Source organism: Schistocerca cancellata, chromosome 3 (assembly GCF_023864275.1).
Source record: "Schistocerca cancellata isolate TAMUIC-IGC-003103 chromosome 3, iqSchCanc2.1, whole genome shotgun sequence".
In the NCBI taxonomy this organism is placed as follows: Eukaryota; Metazoa; Arthropoda; class Insecta; order Orthoptera; family Acrididae; genus Schistocerca; species Schistocerca cancellata.
Window position 1 is genome coordinate 869,035,042 of NC_064628.1, and position 19,489 is coordinate 869,054,530.

The 19,489-nt window shown below is 42.4% G+C and overlaps 1 protein-coding gene across 1 annotated transcript in view; it reads right to left on the reverse strand.

Moving 5' to 3' along the window:
• The window catches only part of LOC126176622 (15-hydroxyprostaglandin dehydrogenase [NAD(+)]-like), a 156,900-nt gene that overhangs the window by 17,255 nt on the left and 120,156 nt on the right, over positions 1-19,489 (reverse strand). Inside the window, exon 5 of the mRNA XM_049923782.1 lies at positions 11,540-11,713. Coding sequence (XP_049779739.1) covers positions 11,540-11,713 — 174 coding nt within the window. The remainder of the gene's footprint in view (positions 1-11,539; positions 11,714-19,489) is intronic.

Sequence of the window (19,489 nt, forward strand, 5' to 3'; positions counted from 1 at the left end):
CCTCATGTCAGCACGTTGTAGGTGTCGCCACCGGCGCCAACCTTGTGTGAATGCTCTGAAAAGCTAATCATTTGCATACCACACTATCTTCTTCCTGTCGTTTAAATTTCGCGTCTGCAGCACGTCATCTTCGTGGTGTAGCAGTTTTAATGGCCAGTAGTGTAGATTTCGAAATGTCACAATCGTGTACCGATATTTTTATTTTATATTTTTCACAACTTTCGGTACATATTTGACGTTGTTCTTTTTAAATTCTTACTATTTTTTGAGCTTTCATCACGTCCAATCTTTCTCTTTGATTGCATGAAGCAAGTAAGCTGGCACAAAGAAGAAGTCCAATTGCACTGGGGGGTGTCGGTGTGAATTTGGAATAACAAGATTTCCGATGTGAAGAAGTAGCACATCAGTTCCGTTAAAAAACAATCTTTAATGCGACTAGTGTGCTATTTCTTCACATCGGCATTCTTCGAAAACAGTTGCTGAAAATGATTAACAAAAATCTAAATGAGAGGAGTGGTCTTTGCGGTGGGCGGAGACGTGTGAGGGGAAATGCTGACGTAATCGGCGCTCAACGATACCAACAGGAACTGCAGCGTTTAGCTTCACCACTCACAAGGGAACCTCCCCATCGCACCCCCCCCCCCTCAGATTTAGTTATAAGTTCGCACAGTGGATAGTGTGATAAACCTTTTGCATTTCCTTTATGTTTTCGTCTTCTTTAAAGGCAAGGAGAGAAGATGAAGCGGTAGCCCATCATAGAGCCTATGCCTACCGTCATGTATTTTTTGACTTTCAGTTGTTAAGAAACAGAGGTTTTTTTGTGGTACCAGTAGGAGGAAGGAAGGATTCGCGCTCAGCTAGTGAACGAGTGAGAAGCACGCCATTTTTAGCGAGTAATTGTAGACCGCCATTTTGGGGTCGCTTTGAATAAGTGAGAAGTATGTATTTCATATGTGCACCGTTTAGAAAAATACAGTATTGTTTTATTAACAGAAAGGTCGTGTGAGTTGTTATTTCAAATAGTACAATAATTACAAGAACTGAACCCCACCTGTGTACTTTGGAAAATTACGAAGATCCGATAAGCTTAATGGGAACACGGTCAAGACTTCAAAGGTGAACACGGCGACCAAACGTAGCATTATAAAGAATGGAAGAATGGTAAGCACAAATCTACAGCGGAGAGAGAAACTACTTCGCCCTGCAAAATAATATGAACTAATACGAACTTATTTCCAGGCATAGCTCAGCTTATTGTGCTTGTCATTCATGCCGAAAAATTAATCTCATTAATTCAATACATTTTAAAAAGCCACGTATTTTATTATCATCTATTCCATTATTTTATTATATTACAATAGGCCTTGAAAAACTGAACACAGATCAATCGAGAAAACAGGAAGAAGTTGTGTGGAACTATGAAAAAATAAGTAAAATATACAAACTGAGTAGTCCATGCGCAAGATAGGCAATATCAAGGAGAGTGTGAGCTCAGGAGCGCCGTGGTCCCGTGGTTAGCGTGACCACCTGCGGTTCGAGAAGTCCTTGGTTCAAGTCTTCCCTCGAGTGAAAAGTTTAACTTTTTATTTTTCAGTTTATGTGACAAACTCTTATGTTTTCATCACTTTTTTTGGAGTGATTATCACATCGTTAATATTGCATATCTTGCGCATGGACTACTCAGTTTGTATATTTTGTTTATGTTTTCATAGTTCCACACAACTTCTTCCTGTTTTCTCGATTGATCTGTGTTCAGTTTTTCAAGGCCTATCCACTGTGCCATCTCTAAACTAAATCTGACGGGGGGTGCGATGAGGATGTTCCCTTGTCAGTTTTGACACTACAACTGCTAGGTCGCTGGCGTTGGCAGAAATGAAAAAGCAAGGAAGTCGACATGAAGTGTTCTGGACAAGTCCGATATGTGACGAAACCGAGCGACGGATCCGTCGGACACCTTTTATTGTGCCACTCACATGCAGCTAACATTGTTAGCAAAATGGTTATAGCCAAGCGTGAACGTGCATAATTTTTCTTTCAATTCTTGCTCGAAATGGAATGGGCAGGCTGCTAATTTGTTGGTATACAAAATATCTAATAATAAATCAGTACTTAAAGATACTGCTCTAAAACCGGTAGTATATTTACAATGTGAAGCCGATGGTGACGAAGGCTGGAATTTGCACGCAACTTCACGTCCACGGAGTGGCGGCAGGTGGTCTTTTCGGATGAATCGTTTTATGCTTCATCAGACACACTACACGCAAGTCACGCAGCGATCCACGCTCCAAAATGTGGTCATTTAGGCTTCTCACAAGTGGTAACATTAATGTGACTGAACAGTGTAGAAGAGACGGTCAAGATTCGATTACTCCAGTACACATCAGGTGTTAACAGTAGGGGACGAGGTTACCATGGGGCACAGAGCAAAGATAAAAAAACTGGCCAGGCGAGAGTACAACTCGCGCACTGCGGTTTCCGTACAAACTTAATTATGTTTGTAGGCAGTTCATCTATTCCGGGGATCGAGGATCTTGACGATTCTTGTCCGTCATCGACATTGATACTAACAAGATATCGGTCCCAGAGACTTCAGAACTTTCGACAATGTTTTAATTTAAAGGTTGAAGGCTGATAACAAATGACAAAAGGAATTTTTTTCCTGTGATATAATTACAGATTCACAATTTTGAGATTCTTTTCCTTTACTTCTATTGTGAAACCTTTCTTCTCGCCAAATTACATTATTGTACGTCAATGGGAAGTACTCTACAGGTTTTAACGAGTGGGTCTGCAAGCATCAAAACATGTAACGTAAACTGTCGTACCTTTTGATTGCACTGACATGTAAGCTTTATATTTTTACTCCCCAAAAGAACTGTGGGCCTCCGTGTATGGCATAAATTTCAACTTGATACGTACACCTTTTCCAGAGAAAAAGGGTCTTAACAGACGGGCGGACAGACTGTCAGCTAATAAATGGCAAAAAAGTTTTATTTTGTGTGACATAATTCCAGATCAACAATTTCAGAATTTTTCCTTCACTTGTTCTGTGAAACCTTTCTTCTTGCCAAATTTCATGATTCTAGACCAACGTAAAGTACCCTATAGGTTTTAATGAGCGAGTTTGCGAATATCAAAATATGTGACACAAATGGCCGTAACTTCTGATAGCACTGACTTACAGCTGACGTTTGTTACATCGCCAAGGAACCGTATGTGACATAAATTTCTGCTTGATATGTCTACCTATTGTTGATAAGAAGGAGTCAACAGACAGACAGGCAGACAGACAGGCTGTCTGATAACAAATGACAAAAAAAAATTATTTTGTGTAATATAATTGCAAATTAACAATTTTCGGATAGTTTCTTTGATTGTACTATGAAACCTTGCTACTTGACAAATTTCATGACTCTACATCAGTGGGAAGTGCCATGTAGGATTTGATGAGTGAGTTTGAGAGTATCAAAATATGTGACTTAAATAGCCGTATCATTTGGTTGCATTGACTTGTATGATTCACGTTCTTACATTGTCAGTGGGTCAGAGACTCTAATGTGTAACATAAATTTCAGCTCGATATGTCCAAGAAAAAGCATTTTGACCTGTCAGACAATCATACAAATAGACACACTGGTTGTGATTAGCTGGTGACATGTCTGGTAACAATGGACCATCATATGATACTTCAGTCATGATTAGCTGGTGAGTGGGTGCAGCAACAGTGCACCAATATATGACACAGTGGTTGTGATCATCTCATGGATGTGCATGACAACAATGCACAAACATACAAAAAAGTGCTTGTGATTAGCTTGGGAACATTAGGCAATAATGCACCTTTATATGGCACAACAGTGGTGAGTATCTGGTGGATGTGTCTGGCAACAATGCTTTATTGTACTATACAGTATGGTTGTTGGGACATGTGACATCATTACACCACCATATGACACAGTAGTCACAAATATCTGGTGGATGTGTGGAGCAACAATGCACCATCGTATGACTCAGTGGTTGTCATTATAATGTGGACCTGTGCAACAGCAATGCACCACCACATGACACAGTGGTCATTATTAGCTGGTGGATGTGTGTGGCTACAATGCACCAGAATATGCAACAGTGGTCGTGATTAGCTGGAGAATATATATGGTAACAATACACCTTCACATGACATGGTGGTCGTGTGTATCTGGTGGTCATGCATGATAACAATGCACCATTGTATGACTCAGTGGTCATTATTATCTGGTGGATGTGTGGAAACAGTAAACCATCTTGTGACACTGAAGTTGTAATTATCTGGTGGACGTTTGCAGCAACAATGCACCATCATATGACACAGTGGTCATGATTAGCTTGTGGATGTGTATGGCAACAATGCATCATCATATAACATAGTGGTCATGATTATCTGGTGGATCTGTGTTGCAACAATGCACCAACATACGGAACAGTTGATGTGATTAGCTCATCTCACTGAGCAGCAACATTGCACCATCATATGGCACATTGGTCGTTTTACCAGTGGATGTATGTGGCAACAATGCACCAGCATCCAAAACATGATCACAATTAGCTGGGGAACATATTCAGCAACAAGACACTATCATATGACACAATGGTCGTATCTGGTGGACATGTGTAGCAACGTAGAACCAATTTATGATACAATGGTCATTGTTATCTGGTGGACATGTGGTAACAATACACTATCATATAACACAATGGTCATGAGTATCTGGTGAACATGTGTGGCAACAATGCATCATCATGTGACACAATGATCATCATTAGGTGGTGGATGTGTGTGTCAACAATGCAGTATCATATGGCACAATGGTCTTGATTAGCTGGTGTTTGTGCATGGTAACACCACCATCATATGACACAGTTGTCAAATGGCTTAGCGTCTTCCAATGATGTCAGGCGAGTCTGAATAGAAAAGAAGAAAATGATAGACTACTCTGTGAAGAACTGGGAATTGCAAGAGAAGGCCCTGATCACTGAAGACCGTTTTATCACAACTGTGACAATAGTGAAAAAAGTGCAGATGAGTCATGGATTAGTTTTCAGCATCCTGCACTACATTTTGAATATGACAAAAGTCACCTCCTGCTGGATTGGGCGACTGCTGACACTTGTCGAAATAGTCTGCTGAACCGAGGCAGCAGCTGTGTCAGGCCAGTCCCGCCCTACAATATACATCTACATCTACATCTACATGACTACTCTGCAATTCACATTTAAGTGCTTGGCAGAGGGTTCGTCGAACCACAATCATACTATCTCTCTACCATTCCACTCCCGAACAGCGCGCGGGAAAAACGAACACCTAAACCTTTCTGTTCGAGCTCTGATTTCTCTTATTTTATTTTGATGATCATTCCTACCTATGTAGGTTGGGCTCAACAAAATATTTTCGCATTCGGAAGAGAAAGTTGGTGACTGAAATTTCGTAAATAGATCTCGCCGCGACGAAAAACGTCTTTGCTTTAATGACTTCCATTCCAACTCGCGTATCATATCTGCCACACTCTCTCCCCTATTACGTGATAATACAAAACGAGCTGCCCTTTTTTGCACCCTTTCGATGTCCTCCGTCAATCCCACCTGGTAAGGATCCCACACCGCGCAGCAATATTCTAACAGAGGACGAACGAGTGTAGTGTAAGCTGTCTCTTTAGTGGACTTGTTGCATCTTCTAAGTGTCCTGCCAAAGAAACGCAACCTTTGGCTCGCCTTCCCCACAGTATTATCTATGTGGTTTTTCCAACTGAAGTTGTTCGTAATTTTAACACCCAGGTACTTAGTTGAATTGACAGCCTTGAGAATTGTACTATTAAACGAGTAATCGAATTCCAACGGATTTCTTTTGGAACTCATGTGTATCACCTCACACTTTTCGTTATTTAGCGTCAACTTCCACCTGCCACACCATACAGCAATCTTTTCTAAATCGCTTTGCAACTGATACTGGTCTTCGGATGACCTTACTAGACGGTAAATTACAGCGTCATCTGCGAACAACCTAAGAGAACTGCTCAGATTGTCACCCAGGTCATTTATATAGATCAGGAACAGCAGAGGTCCCAGGACGCTTCCCTGGGGAACACCTGATATCACTTCAGTTTTACTCGATGATTTGCCGTCTATTACTACGAACTGCGACCTTCGTGACAGGAAATCACGAATCCCTTCGCACAACTGAGACGATACCCCATAGGCCCGCAGCTTGATTAGAAGTCGCTTGTGAGGAACGGTGTCAAAAGCTTTCCGGAAATCTAGAAATACGGAATCAACTTGAGATCTCCTGTCGGTAGCGGCCATTACTTCGTGCGAATAAAGAGCTAGCTGCGTTGCACAAGAACGATGTTTTCTGAAACCATTCTGATTACGTATCAATAGATCGTTGCCTTCGAAGTGATTCATAATGTTTGAATACAGTATATGCTCCAAAACCCTACTGCAAACCGACGTCAATGATATAGGTCTGTAGTTCGATGGATTACTCCTGCTACCCTTCTTAAACACTGGTGCGACCTGCGCAATTTTCCAATCTGTAGGTACAGATCTATCGGTGAGCGAGCGGTTGTATATGATTGCTAAGTAGGGAGCTATTGGATCAGCTTAATCTGAAAGGAACCTAATCGGGATACAATATGGACCTGAAGACTTGCCCGTACCAAGCGATTTGAGTTGCTTCGCAACCCCTAAGGTATCTACTTCTAAGAAACTCATGCTAGCAGCTGTTCGTGTTTCAAATTCTGGAATATCCATTCGACTGCCCTGGTGAAGGCCGTGAGTAATTGGCAGGGGCACTACGAATACAGTGCACGACAATAAGTTGGGAATGTGGGTCTCAGGGGGGGCGGGGGGCGTGGGGCGTGCCTGAGATAAGTCCCTGCGGTCGCACTATCCTTTGTGTCCTCGGTGGCTCAGAAGGAGCCGGTACGGTAGCTCAGCGTGTTCGGTCAGCGGGTTAGCTGCCCTCTGCAATTAAAAACTGAGTCAATGGTTCAACGCCGGCCGGAGTGGCCGAGCGGTTCTAGGCGCTACAGTCTGGAACCACGCGACCGCTACGGTCGCAGGTTTGAATCCTGCCTCGGGCATGGATGTGTGTGGTGTCCTTAGTTAGGTTTAAGTAGTTCTAAGTTCTAGGGGACTGATGACCTCAGAAGTTAAGTCCCATAGTGCTCAGAGCCATTTGAACCATTTGAACCAACAGCTCAACACTGAACTTGAACGGGTGTCGTGGGACATCCGCAACGAACAAAATCGAACAAAATGAGAACAATGAAAAAAAGGATAGAGCGACTGCCATGTAAGCAGGAGATCCCGGATTCGAGTCCCGGTCGAGGCACACATTTTCAACTGTCGTTGTTGACGTATATCAACGCCTATTTGCAGCTAAGGGTATTCATTTCATAGTATTGATTTAATTGTGATTTCAGGTTACGAGAGGCTGAAGATGCATTGCTTATGAGGGTGCTTTTGTTCCATGACAAAGATCCATTTCGTTCTGCACAGGGCACAGTTACACATGCTGCTTCTTTGGATTATGAAATCTTGCCTCCCACACACTCCTCCCATGGCACACAGTGTCTTATTCCTGTTTGCTCAAGTGAAGGAACTATTAGTTGTCAGGTATTTCCATAGTGAAGACCAGGCGGCTTTAGAGGTGTCATTTTTCTTGAATAGCTGAGATGTAGACATCGACTATGAAGACCTCCGCCGACTCGTCTCTCTTTGGAGAAAAAAAATGCGGCATTGAAGAGCTAATAAGTTAGAGAATGACCAAGTTTTACGGCTGCAGCTTGATTTTTTTTTTTCGAACCATTAATTCAAACTTTGTCACTACCCCTTGTAGATAGAGGAAAGGAATTAGAGAAAATACCACCTCACGGTATGAAGACCAATAGTTGTTTGGTAGATACACTGCCTGAGAGAAATAATGGAACACTTGCAAGATATGGTCGCATGTCAATGTAATTTCGTTCATGTACATACCATTGGTGGGTATGTAGATGATTAGAGTTGCGATTCTGTGTGACAGGTAGAACAGCCATCAGACCGCATTAATGTTGTTCGTGTTTAGTGCTGTTACCAAGCAGGGTAGGGTATACAACATGAGTGAACAGCGTCAGATGATTAGTAATCATTGTGAATGACACGGAAGTCACCCACTCTTGTGGTTCGGGGTTATCAGCACAAAACAGAGTTTGATAGGAGCCTCGTTGTGGGCCCCATTTGGCTAGCTGGAGTATTCATGCTTTGGATGTGACAGTGGCCCATTGTTGGTCTGTATGGGAATGTGAGGGCACGCAACTTGTCGTCAAGGCTACAGTCGACCACATCACAACAGGGGAGGATCGCTATATTATGCACCAAGCACATGTTATTCGCTTCACATGTATGCCTGCCATCTGAGAACAAGTAATGGAGTCCCAGCAACGTTCTGTGTCATCCTGCACCATTGACTGGAGACCAGCAGCAGTGGGACATGGGAAAAACCGTCCCATATGTGGACTACATTTAACACCACAACACAGACGGCTGCATTTGGAGTGGTGCTGCGACCAGAAAACATGGACAACTGATGAATGGCGTAGCACTGTGTTGGGCAATGAATCACGTTTCTGCACTACGCTAGATAACAATCGTCAGTGAATACAGCAGTGCCTTGTGGAAGAGCCCCAATGCTTTGGAGAGGCTGAGTTGCATCACGCTGGCGTGGGAAGCCATCGGGTGTGGCATTAGGTCACGACTGGTGGTGAGTGAGGAGATTCTGTTGTCACATCGGTATGTCACACATATCCTACCTGCTCACGTACCATCTCTGATGCGACAGTATCGCGGTGCTAGTTTTCGACAGGACAGTACTCTTCCACAAATGTCACATGTCTTTATGAACTGACTGCATGGCACAGTGGCGAGCAACGTCCCCACATCTGTCCCCAATAGAACATACGTGGGACGAGCTATGACATCAACTCTCTCCCACTACCAGTGTCCAGGATATTACGGATCCGTTACAACATTTGTAGGCCAGTTTGCTTTCAGAGAGGATACAATGGCTTTATTACAGCGTTGCCAAACGAAGCAGTACAAGCATCCAGTCCGAATGGCGTGCGGCATGGTGCCAATCAGAGGACTCATACTCCCAAGTCTTTTGTAAATTTGATGCTATTTTGTAATCTGTAAAATAAAAAAAATGTCACCTACTCTCTGAACCAGCGAAATTTCATTCCGTTTCCTCCTCTCCTCCTGAGAGGTTCACTTTTTTTGGCAGGCAATGTAGCTACGATTATAATGTAAAATTTCCGTGAACCAACGCGGTTAAAAGTGAAAAACATGCACGATATAATTCGAATTTGTAAATGCGACTAAACTGAAATACGATAATAACAGAAGGTGAAGAAATGAACTAAAATTCGTGCTACGCGTGGAACTTGAACCTGGTTCCTTGCTTAGTATGTAGGTGTGCTAGCCATTACGTACACCACCACAGCTGCATGGACTATCCTAGTCTAGTTCCCTCCCTAACACATACTTCAGCTCAGGTCTTAAGCTTATTTTCATCTTAAATCGTCACTATTGCCAAGGCTGTCCGGTATTTAAATAGCATCGCAGCATTGGACGTAATGGGGAGATCCTGCCTGTATCTCAGGTGGAGGTGGTCTCTAAGATTTGACATAATTAAGTTTTCCTAGAGACATTTGAGGCTCAGCTTTATCTAGAATAATGATAGAAGCTGAAGAAATGAGTTGAAACTTGTGCCACAGCTGGGACTTGAACCCAGGTCTCTCCTTGCTTGCTAAGTAAGTACGCTAGCCATTACAGCAGTATTGGCAACACATTTGCATGTCCTATCATAGTCCAGTGCATGCGATGGCATCTTTCGTCAGCTCTGGGCTGTTTTTCAAAGTTAACTATGCAACCCTTACTCTTCCCCGTGAACGAGGTGGGATAGGTCTGTTTCACGTGCCGGATAGAGCTCGCGCCGTATTTGTCAGCTCCCAGATGTCGGTATGGACGCGTTGCCCAACGAGCCTCACTGGTCTCCTCCTGTCGGCGTATACGCCGGTCTCACTGTCAGCCCCAGTGGTGATCTCGGATGTTCCGGACCAGTTCCATTATATAAGATACTTCTTTCTTGAACTCAGTTATCTACGCCTCACCTTACCATGACAGCTTTCACTCAAGACAAAGACAGTATATAATGTCCTCCAATTAGGTCGTCCACCTAACCCGATTGAACAAAAGTTCCCCCAGGTTGACTGGCGCCATGTATGGCGCGCGGTTTTCGCCTGTTACCTTGACACGAATGTTCAATCTGTCTGGTACCTAACAGTCAATGGTAAGTAAATCAGCCAAACTCGCTCAATCACCTCTATGTTCCACGTGTGGAGTGCCAGACGATGACGAGCATCGGTTTGTTGTCGGACCGGCGGCGGAGGTTTGGCAATCGATTCGTCGTATTGTGGCTTTTCTAACGCGGGACATTCCGGATAGGATTACTCCCCTTTCATTATTATTTCCAAAACGTGACTATTTTCCTCCGACAAAGACCAATGCTGTGAATTGGATTCGCGGACATGCCATTCACTACATATTTGGATAAACTGTAGACTCTGTACTCGATTTTTGGACATACCTCAATGACCGTCATTATGTCGTTCTCCGACACCCAAAATACAGACAATCTTTCTCGAACTTCCTTGGGAGTGCTTTCCACGACCCGCCTCGCAGCTGGAATGTGTTAAGCCAAGGGAGAAGGTTTCCTGTTTGAACCAATGAACATTTCTGAACAATTGAACAGAACACATCAATTTCGAGAAGACGTAACATATTTGCAGCGAGGTGCAGAAGGCCTCTGATCAATTACACAACAAAAATAAACAAACAAACAAAATAATAAAAATAATATTCAGAAAAAGGAAGATTTAGTTTTGTTCGTAAGGATAGCCCTAACCTTGAATTCCCATATTTCCCCTGGTATATAGGCAGCTCTCTGGGGTAGGTTTAGTCAGGAGCCAACTCCTGAAGTGGACCTGTCTTTTTTTTTCTGTAGGATGAAAAGTGGCGGTGCCACTTAGTTTCTTTTTTTTCCCCTAAGGGGCTTTAAAATAAGAGAAAAAAAGAAACAAGAATAAAAACTACAAAAAATATAATCAAAAGAAAATAAAAAATATAAAAAATAAAAAGCAATAAAAACAAAAACGCAAAAAAATAAAAAGTGCACTCCCTAGCACATACTTCATTTCACATCTTCAGGGGAGTTCAAGGCCTGGCCTCGGTACAAATTTTAATTCATTCCTGCAGCTTCTATTATTATCGTAAATAAAGTTTAGACTCAAATGCCTCAAGAAAAATTTAATTGTATCAAACTGAAATAGTTAATTATCGGAAAACTGTGGTGCTCAGACTTTCATGTCCCGAGTAAGTTACAGACGTGAGCCTGTAGCGGAGACAGGAGACGGTAGACTGCAAGTGAGTGACGCGGTGCAGTGGGCGTGGCGGCGCCTGGACTCACCCCGTAGCCGCGCGTCATGGCGACGACGGCGTGCTTGGTGCCGCAGTAGATGGGCAGGTTGGCCACCACGGAGACGCCCACGATGGACGCCACGTTGACCACCAGCCCGCCGGGACCGCCGCCCTCCTTGCCCATGTGCTTGAACGCCAGCAGCATCCCGTGCACCACCCCCTTCTGCGAAACAGACCAGCAGCCTGATGACTACAGCGGAACAGGGAAGGAAACACACATCTTCCGTTTACCCAGCAGCTGTCTGGCATTCACAAGAGTGTGCAACGTCAAGACTGCTGGGAGGGGGGGGGGGGGGAGGGAGGGAAGGGAGGCGTGAGGAAGATGAAAAGGACATTATTAGCAGTGACAGCAACGGACACACTTGTCTGTCGAGTTTCAGTTTACTCTTTTGACCTGCAGTCTAGAGGCCAACACATATCTTATTTCGCAAGACATAATTACAATTTTAATTTATTATCAAAGGTAAGTAAATTACCTTTCACATGTCTTTGTAGAACTGTTACAACCAACTTGTTCTATTGTACCTAAAGTAAATATATGTTTTAAAAATGAGAAATGGGAACATCTAACATTCTGCGTGGTGTCTGTTTGTTCTAAGTCGTGTCTCCCTACCACTTTCGCGCAACGATGCTCTGAGCGTGTTTTTTAGGGAATTGACTAGTTTGAACCTGAGACCTGTTGCTGGTAAGGAGACGCCAGACCAAACATGACATGTAGAGTTCAGAAGAGTTCAGTGAGACTAGCGATGATATAATCAAATACTTAATGATTTCAGCGTCATCTCCACTGCACTCCCTGTAAAAGAATCTTAATACTAACTAAATTTAGTGGGTTCAAGGCTTTCCTATTTTTAGTTAGCTGGTAAAATAACGTCGAAAAAGCAGTTAAGTTTACCATTGGAATTTTTATTCTACTCACAAAATATTGTTTATAAATTGCGCTATTGATGAAAGGAAATATTTTAATACAGGATGATAAAAACCAACTGCGTTCAACAAAAATGTGAACAAATATTCCCTGAATGGGTTTCCAAGTTCTATAATGGATCGAAGGATGACCTATGTCATATCACATCTATAATCTACGTTTAAATTAAGTTTCAGAAAAGAGAAAACTATCAAAAATGGTCTACAGTGACCCTCAATTATCTTTAATTACTTATTTAACTTGTCGTAAATTACAGTGGCTGATGTGGCTTCTCAATAATTATATAACAGAAAAATCATCGCGTTTCAGATTTTAACTTCTAGTAGCAAATGTGAATACCACGAAGTTTAATTGACGATCGACACTAGTATTACGTAAAAAGGGGATGTAACAGATGAGACTTCTGCAGTTCTGAGTGAAGCTTTATGCGCTGTTATGCAGCATCGCGTGCGTTAGTTACCTTGTCGGTGTTTAGGCAGCGTCAGGGCGGCGCAGCTCCACACACCTCGCCATCTAGGAAGCAACTCTCTAACCTCTCTTTTACTACAATTTACTGAAGTGGGTTTAAGAAAAAGGTATCTGGCTGTGTTTCAACTGACCAATCAGGGTCTCAATGTTAACCTTAAGCTCTGCCTACAAAAATTCTGTCTATCCAATGAGTAACTTTATACTTTTCTTGGTGGGGCAATGTTCTTAATGTTTGCAACGTAACAGAGACGCTTATAGTCTCACGCTAAAACTTGCAGCTGGTGTGGCCCTTTTAGTGTTATCTATACTATCTTTTAACATGGGCTGGGGGCTGCTCTTGGCGAAGTGGATGTCCGTCCCTTATCGTAGGGCCTTCTAGCTTACGCGACTCTGCTCTCGGCTTCTGTTCTCGTTTCTCCCCTCGGAACTGCGTCTGTTTCACGGTAGGAAGGTATGACATGCATTTAGGCGTTCTTGTGTTAGTCTGTGGTATTCCATTTGCTCACTCGTTGATCGTATTACTTGGGTTAATTTAATGTCAGGATTTATTCGGAGCTATGTGACATACTGCCGGATTTGCTATCATGTCAGGGTTTTCATGGAAGGTGTTGGGTTTGTCTGACACCTTACAAACATATATACAGAGAAGCAGGGACAATGCAAACCTACATATTTCTATAGTTACGTGCATTGCACTAATATTTCTAAATTGTAACTATAACTTTTTCTGAACTTAAAATATACAAATTAAAATTCCAGAGCAGCCCCCAGCAGCATCCAACTTTATTTTGACGTGTTTCACTCATCCAACATGAGCATCTTCAGAGGCATGGGAAAACGAAGTGTGACACCACCGTACAATAAAATAATATCAGTTATTCAACTTGCAACGTGGTTGCTTACATCACTTAGCTTACGGCCGTACGTTACAAACATCAGGCTGTCCGTAGCAGAGCCGTCGTATGTACAGTGGAGTAAGTTTTATTCTGAACACTTAAAGTAAACTCTCTGGTCACGTACATTCTAAGATTAAAAAGGAAGTCACATCATTTCTTGTTGACGGAGCAAAGCCCTATCGATATGCGCTTTGGGTGGATGGCAAAAAATGGCTCTGAGCACTATGGGACTCAACATCTTAGGTCATAAGTCCCCTAGAACTTAGAACTACTTAAACCTAACTAACCTAAGGACATCACACACACTCATGCCCGAGGCAGGATTCGAACCTGCGACCGTAGCAGTCCCGCGGTTCCGGACTGCAGCGCCAGAACCGCTAGACCACCGCGGCCGGCCCTTTGGGTAGAACTAACTCAAGAAGCCTGATGTAATATAAAGAACTATAATATTACTAAACCATAGAATAGACAGTATACTGAAACGAAAGCAGATGGCGGCTCCTTTCATTTGTGTGAGGTGTAGCATAGCGCTCGATGCCTAATTGAAAGCGGGTAATCGTGAAACGATAGCTGCTTATCGCTACTGCCCGAGCTGGAGTTTCTTATCAAATTGAAGTAATCTAACTAAATAGAAACTTTTTTCAAATGAAACCATAATGAAACAAGTTGTTATAAATCTTCCGTTAAAAACTTATCACATAAGCTTTTAAATTCATTATTCTGCACATGTGCAAGCTATGAACTGCTGCTATTTTTAGCTTCAGTTGACAATGAAGCCATTTTGTTTTTGTAAATATCGGTGTTTTCGTCCAGCGATTTTATTTCACTTCTTAATTTTTTCCTTTTCTGGGACTGTGAGCTGATAAATCAACTTTTCTTGCAACAGAGACGGCAGTTACGAGACACTATTCAGGAGTTTCACTGTTTGTATCGATGCACGTTACGTATGATATGTGCTATCGAGAGTCTTTGAATAAATATGTATCTCTAACAACAAATTACCAGCTACTGTCAGTCACCATTTTGTTGTACGTAGAGTAAAATTCAGAATACGACCTTCAAAGATGTCACTGTAGTGTGGGTCCTTTCGTAAAATGACGGAAAATAGCTACTTTTTACTTGTAATTAAGAGTGATTACGTAATCGCGCTATTAGAGTGTAAGTGTAACGAAATTTCTGTCAAGTTTTGTCCTAAATATGAAGAAGCGTTTCACCTTTCCTATTATGCAACTGTCGATGCAACAGGAGTACAAACGTCTCAACAATGAGATCGACAGGAAGTGAAAAATGGCTAAGCAGGGATGGCTAGAGGACAAATGTAACGATACAGAGGCATATATCACTAGGGGTAAGATAGATACTGCCTACAGGAAAATTAAAGAGACCTTTGGAGAAAGGAAACCACTTGCATGAATATCAAGAGCTTTGATGGAAACCCAGTTCTAAGCAAAGAAGGGAAAGCAGAAATGAGGAAGGAGTATACAGAAGGTCTATATAAGGGTGATGTACTTGAGGACGATTTTAAGGAAATGGAACAGGATGTAGGTGAAGATGAAATGGGAGACATGATACTGTGTGAAGAGTTTGACAGAGCACTGAAAGATCTAAGTCGAAACAAGGCCCCGGGAGTAGAAAACATTCCATTAGAGCTACTGATAGCCTTGGGAGAGCCAGCCTTGACAAAACTCTACCATTTGGTGGGCAAGGTGTATGAGACAGGCGAAATATCCTCAGACTTCAAGAAGAATATAATAATTCCAATCCCAAAGTAAACAGGTGTTGACAGAGTGAAAATTACCGAGCTATCAGTTTAATAAGTCACAGCTGCAAAATATTAACACGAAATCTTTACAGACGAATGAAAAAACTGGTAGAAGGGGACCTCGGGGAAGATCAGTTTGGATTCCGTAGAAATGTTGGAACACGTGAGGCAATACTGAACCTACGACTTATCTTAGAAGACAGATTAAGGAATGCGAAACGTAAGTTTCTATCATTTGTAGACTTAGAGAAAGCTTTTGTCAATGTCGACTGAAATAATTTTGAATACTGAAGGAGGCAGGGGTAAAATACAGGAAACAAAAGGCTATTTACAATTTGTACAGAAACCAGATGACAGTTATAAGAGTCGAGGGGCATGAAAGGGAAGCAGTGGTTGGGAAGGGAGTGAGACAGGATTTTAGCCTATCCCCGATGTTATTTAATCTGTATATTGAGCTAGCAGTAAAGGAAAGAAAAGAAACATTTGGAGTAGGAATTAAAATCCATGGAGAAGAAATAAAAACTTTGAAGTTCGCCGATGACATTGTAATTCTGTCAGACAGCAAAGGGCCTGGAAAAGCAGCTGAACGGAATGGATAGTGTCTTGAAAGGAGATTATAAGATGAACATCAACAAAAACAAAGCGAGGGTAATGGAATGTAGTCGATTTAAATCAGGTGATGCTGAGGGAATTGTGTTAGGACATGAGACACTTAAAGTAGTAGATGAGTTTTCCTATTTCGGAAGCAAAATAACTGATGATGGTCGAAGTAGAGAGGACATAAAATGTAGACTGGCCATGGCAAGGAAAGCGTTTCTGAAGAAGAGAAATTTTTTAACATCGAGCATAGATTTAAGTGTCAGGAAGTCGTTTCTGAAAGTATTTGTATGGAATGTAGCCATGTATGGAAGTGAAACATGGACGAAAATTAGTTTGGACAAGAAGAGAATAGAAGCTTTCGAAATGTGGTGCTACAGAAGATTAGATGGCTAGAACACATAACTAGTGAGGAGGTACTGAACAGAATTGGGGAGAAGAGAAATTTGTAGCACAACTTGACTAGAAGAAGGGATCGGTCAGTAGGACATATTCTGAGGCATCAAGGGATCGCCAAATTACACTACTGGCCATTGAAATTGCTACACCACGGAGATGACGTGCTACAGATGCGAAATTTAACCGACAGGAAGAAGATGCTATGATGTGCAAATGATTAGCTTTTCAGAGCATTCACACAAGGTTGGCGCCGGTGGCGACACCTACAACGTTATGACATGAGGAAAGTTTCCAACCGATTTCTCATACACAAACAGCAGTTGACCGACGTTGCCTGGTGAAACGTTGTTATGATGCCTCGTGTAAGGAGAAGAAACGCGTACCATCACGTTTCCGACTTTGATAAAGGTCGGATTGTAGCCTGTCGCGATTGCGGTTTATCGTATCGCGACATTGCTGCTCGCGTTGGTCGAGATCCAAAGACTGTTAGCAGAATATGGAATCGGTGGGTTCAGGAGGGTAATACGAAACGCCGTGCTGGATCCCAACAGCCTCGTATCACTAGCAGTCGTGATGACAGGCATCTTATCCGCATGGCTGTTACGGATCGTGCAGCCACGTCTCGATCCCTTTGTCAACAGATGGGGACGTTTGCAAGACAACAACCTTCTGCACGAACAGTTCGACGACGTTTGTAGCATCATGGACTATTAGCTCGGAGACCATGGCTGCGGTTACCCTTGACGCTGCATCACAGACAGGAGCGCCTGCGATGCTGTATCCAACGACGAACCTGGATGCACGAATGGCAAAACGTCAGTTTTTCGGATGAATCCAGGTTCTGTTTACAGCATCATGATGGTCGCATCCGTGATTTGGGACATCGCGGTGAACGCGCATTAGAAGCGTGTATTCGTCATCGCCATACTGGCGTATCTCCCGGTGTGATGTTATGGGATGCCTTTGGTTACTCGTCTCGGTCACCTGCTGTTCGCATTGACTCCACTTTGAACAGTGGACGTTACATTTCAGATGTGTTACGACACGTGGCTCAAGTTCAAGACATTAGTCAGGAAGAATCAACACGCAAAGAAGTTGGATACGGAAGTGCTAAGGAATGACGAGATATGTTTGAAGTTCTTTAACGCTATAGATACAGCCATAAGGAATAGCTCAGTAGGCAGTACAGTTGAAGAGGAATGGACATCTTTAAAAAGGACCATTACAGAAGTTGGGAAGGAAAACGTAGGTACAAAGAAGGTAGCTGCGAAGAAAACATGGGTAACAGAAGAAATACTTCAGTTGATTGATGAAAGGAGGAAGTACAAACATGTTCCGGGAAAATCAGGAATACAGAAATACAAGGCGCTGAGGAATGAAATAAATAGGGAGTGCAGGGAAGCTAAGACGAAATGGCTGCAGGAAAAATGTGAAGACATCGAAAAAGATATGATTGTCGGAAGGACAGACTCAGCATACAGGAAAGTCAAAACAACCTTTGGTGACATTAAAAGCAACGGTGGTAACATTAAGAGTGCAACGGGAATTCCACTGTTAAATGCAGAGGAGAGAGCAGATAGGTGGAAAGAGTACATTGAAAGCCTCTATGAGGGTGAAGATTTGTCTGATGTGAGAGAAGAAGAAACAGGAGTCGATTTAGAAGAGATAGGGGATCGAGTATTAGAATCGGAATTTAAAAGAGCTTTGGAGGATTTACGGTCAAATAAGGCAGAAGGGATAGATAACATTCCATCAGAATTTCTAAAATCATTGGGGGAAGTGGCAACAAAACGACTATTCACGTTGATGTGTAGAATATATGAGTCCGGCGATATACCATCTGACTTTTGGAAAAGCATCATCCACACAATTCCGAAGACGGCAAGAGCTGACAAGTGCGAGAATTATCGCACAATCAGCTTAACAGCTCATGTATCGAAGCTGCTTACAAGAATAATATACAGAAGAATGGAAAAGAAAATTGAGAATGTGCTAGGAGACGATCAGTTTGGCTTTAGGAAAAGTAAAGGGACGAGATAGGCAATTCTGACGTTACGGCTAATAATGGAAGCAAGGCTAAAGAAAAATCAAGACACTTTCATAGGATTTGTCGACCTGGAAAAAGCGTTCGACAATATAAAATGGTGCAAGCAGTTCGAGATTCTGAAAAAAGTAGGGGTAAGCTATAGAGAGAGACGGGTCATATACAATATGTACAACAACCAAGAGGGAATAATAAGAGTGGACGATCAAGAACGAAGTGCTCGTATTAAGACGGGTGTAAGACAAGGCTGTAGCCTTTCGCCCCTACTCTTCAATCTGTACATCGAGGAAGCAATGATGGAAATAAAAGAAAGTTTCGGGAGTGGAATTAAAATTCAAGGTGAAAGGATATCAACGATACGATTCGCTGATGACATTGCTATCCTGAGTGAAAGTGAAGAAGAATTAAATGATCTGCTGAACGGAATGAACAGTCTAATGAGTACACAGTATGAGTAAATCAGAGAGAGACGAAGGTAATGAGAAGTAGTAGAAATGAGAACAGTGAGAAACTTAACATCAGGATTGATGGTCACGAAGCCAAAGAAGTTAAGGAATTCTGCTACCTAGGCAGTAAAATAACCAATGACGGACGGAGCAAGGAGGACATCAAAAGCAGACTCGCTATGGCAAAAAAGGCATTTCTGGCCAAGAGAAGTCTACTAATATCAAATACCGGCCTTAATTTGAGGAAGAAATTTCTGAGGATGTACGTCTGGAGTACAGCATTGTATGGTAGTGAAACATGGACTTTGGGAAAACCGGAACAGAAGAGAATCGAAGCATTTGAGATGTGGTGCTATAGACGAATGTTGAAAATTAGGTGGACTGATAAGGTAAGGGATG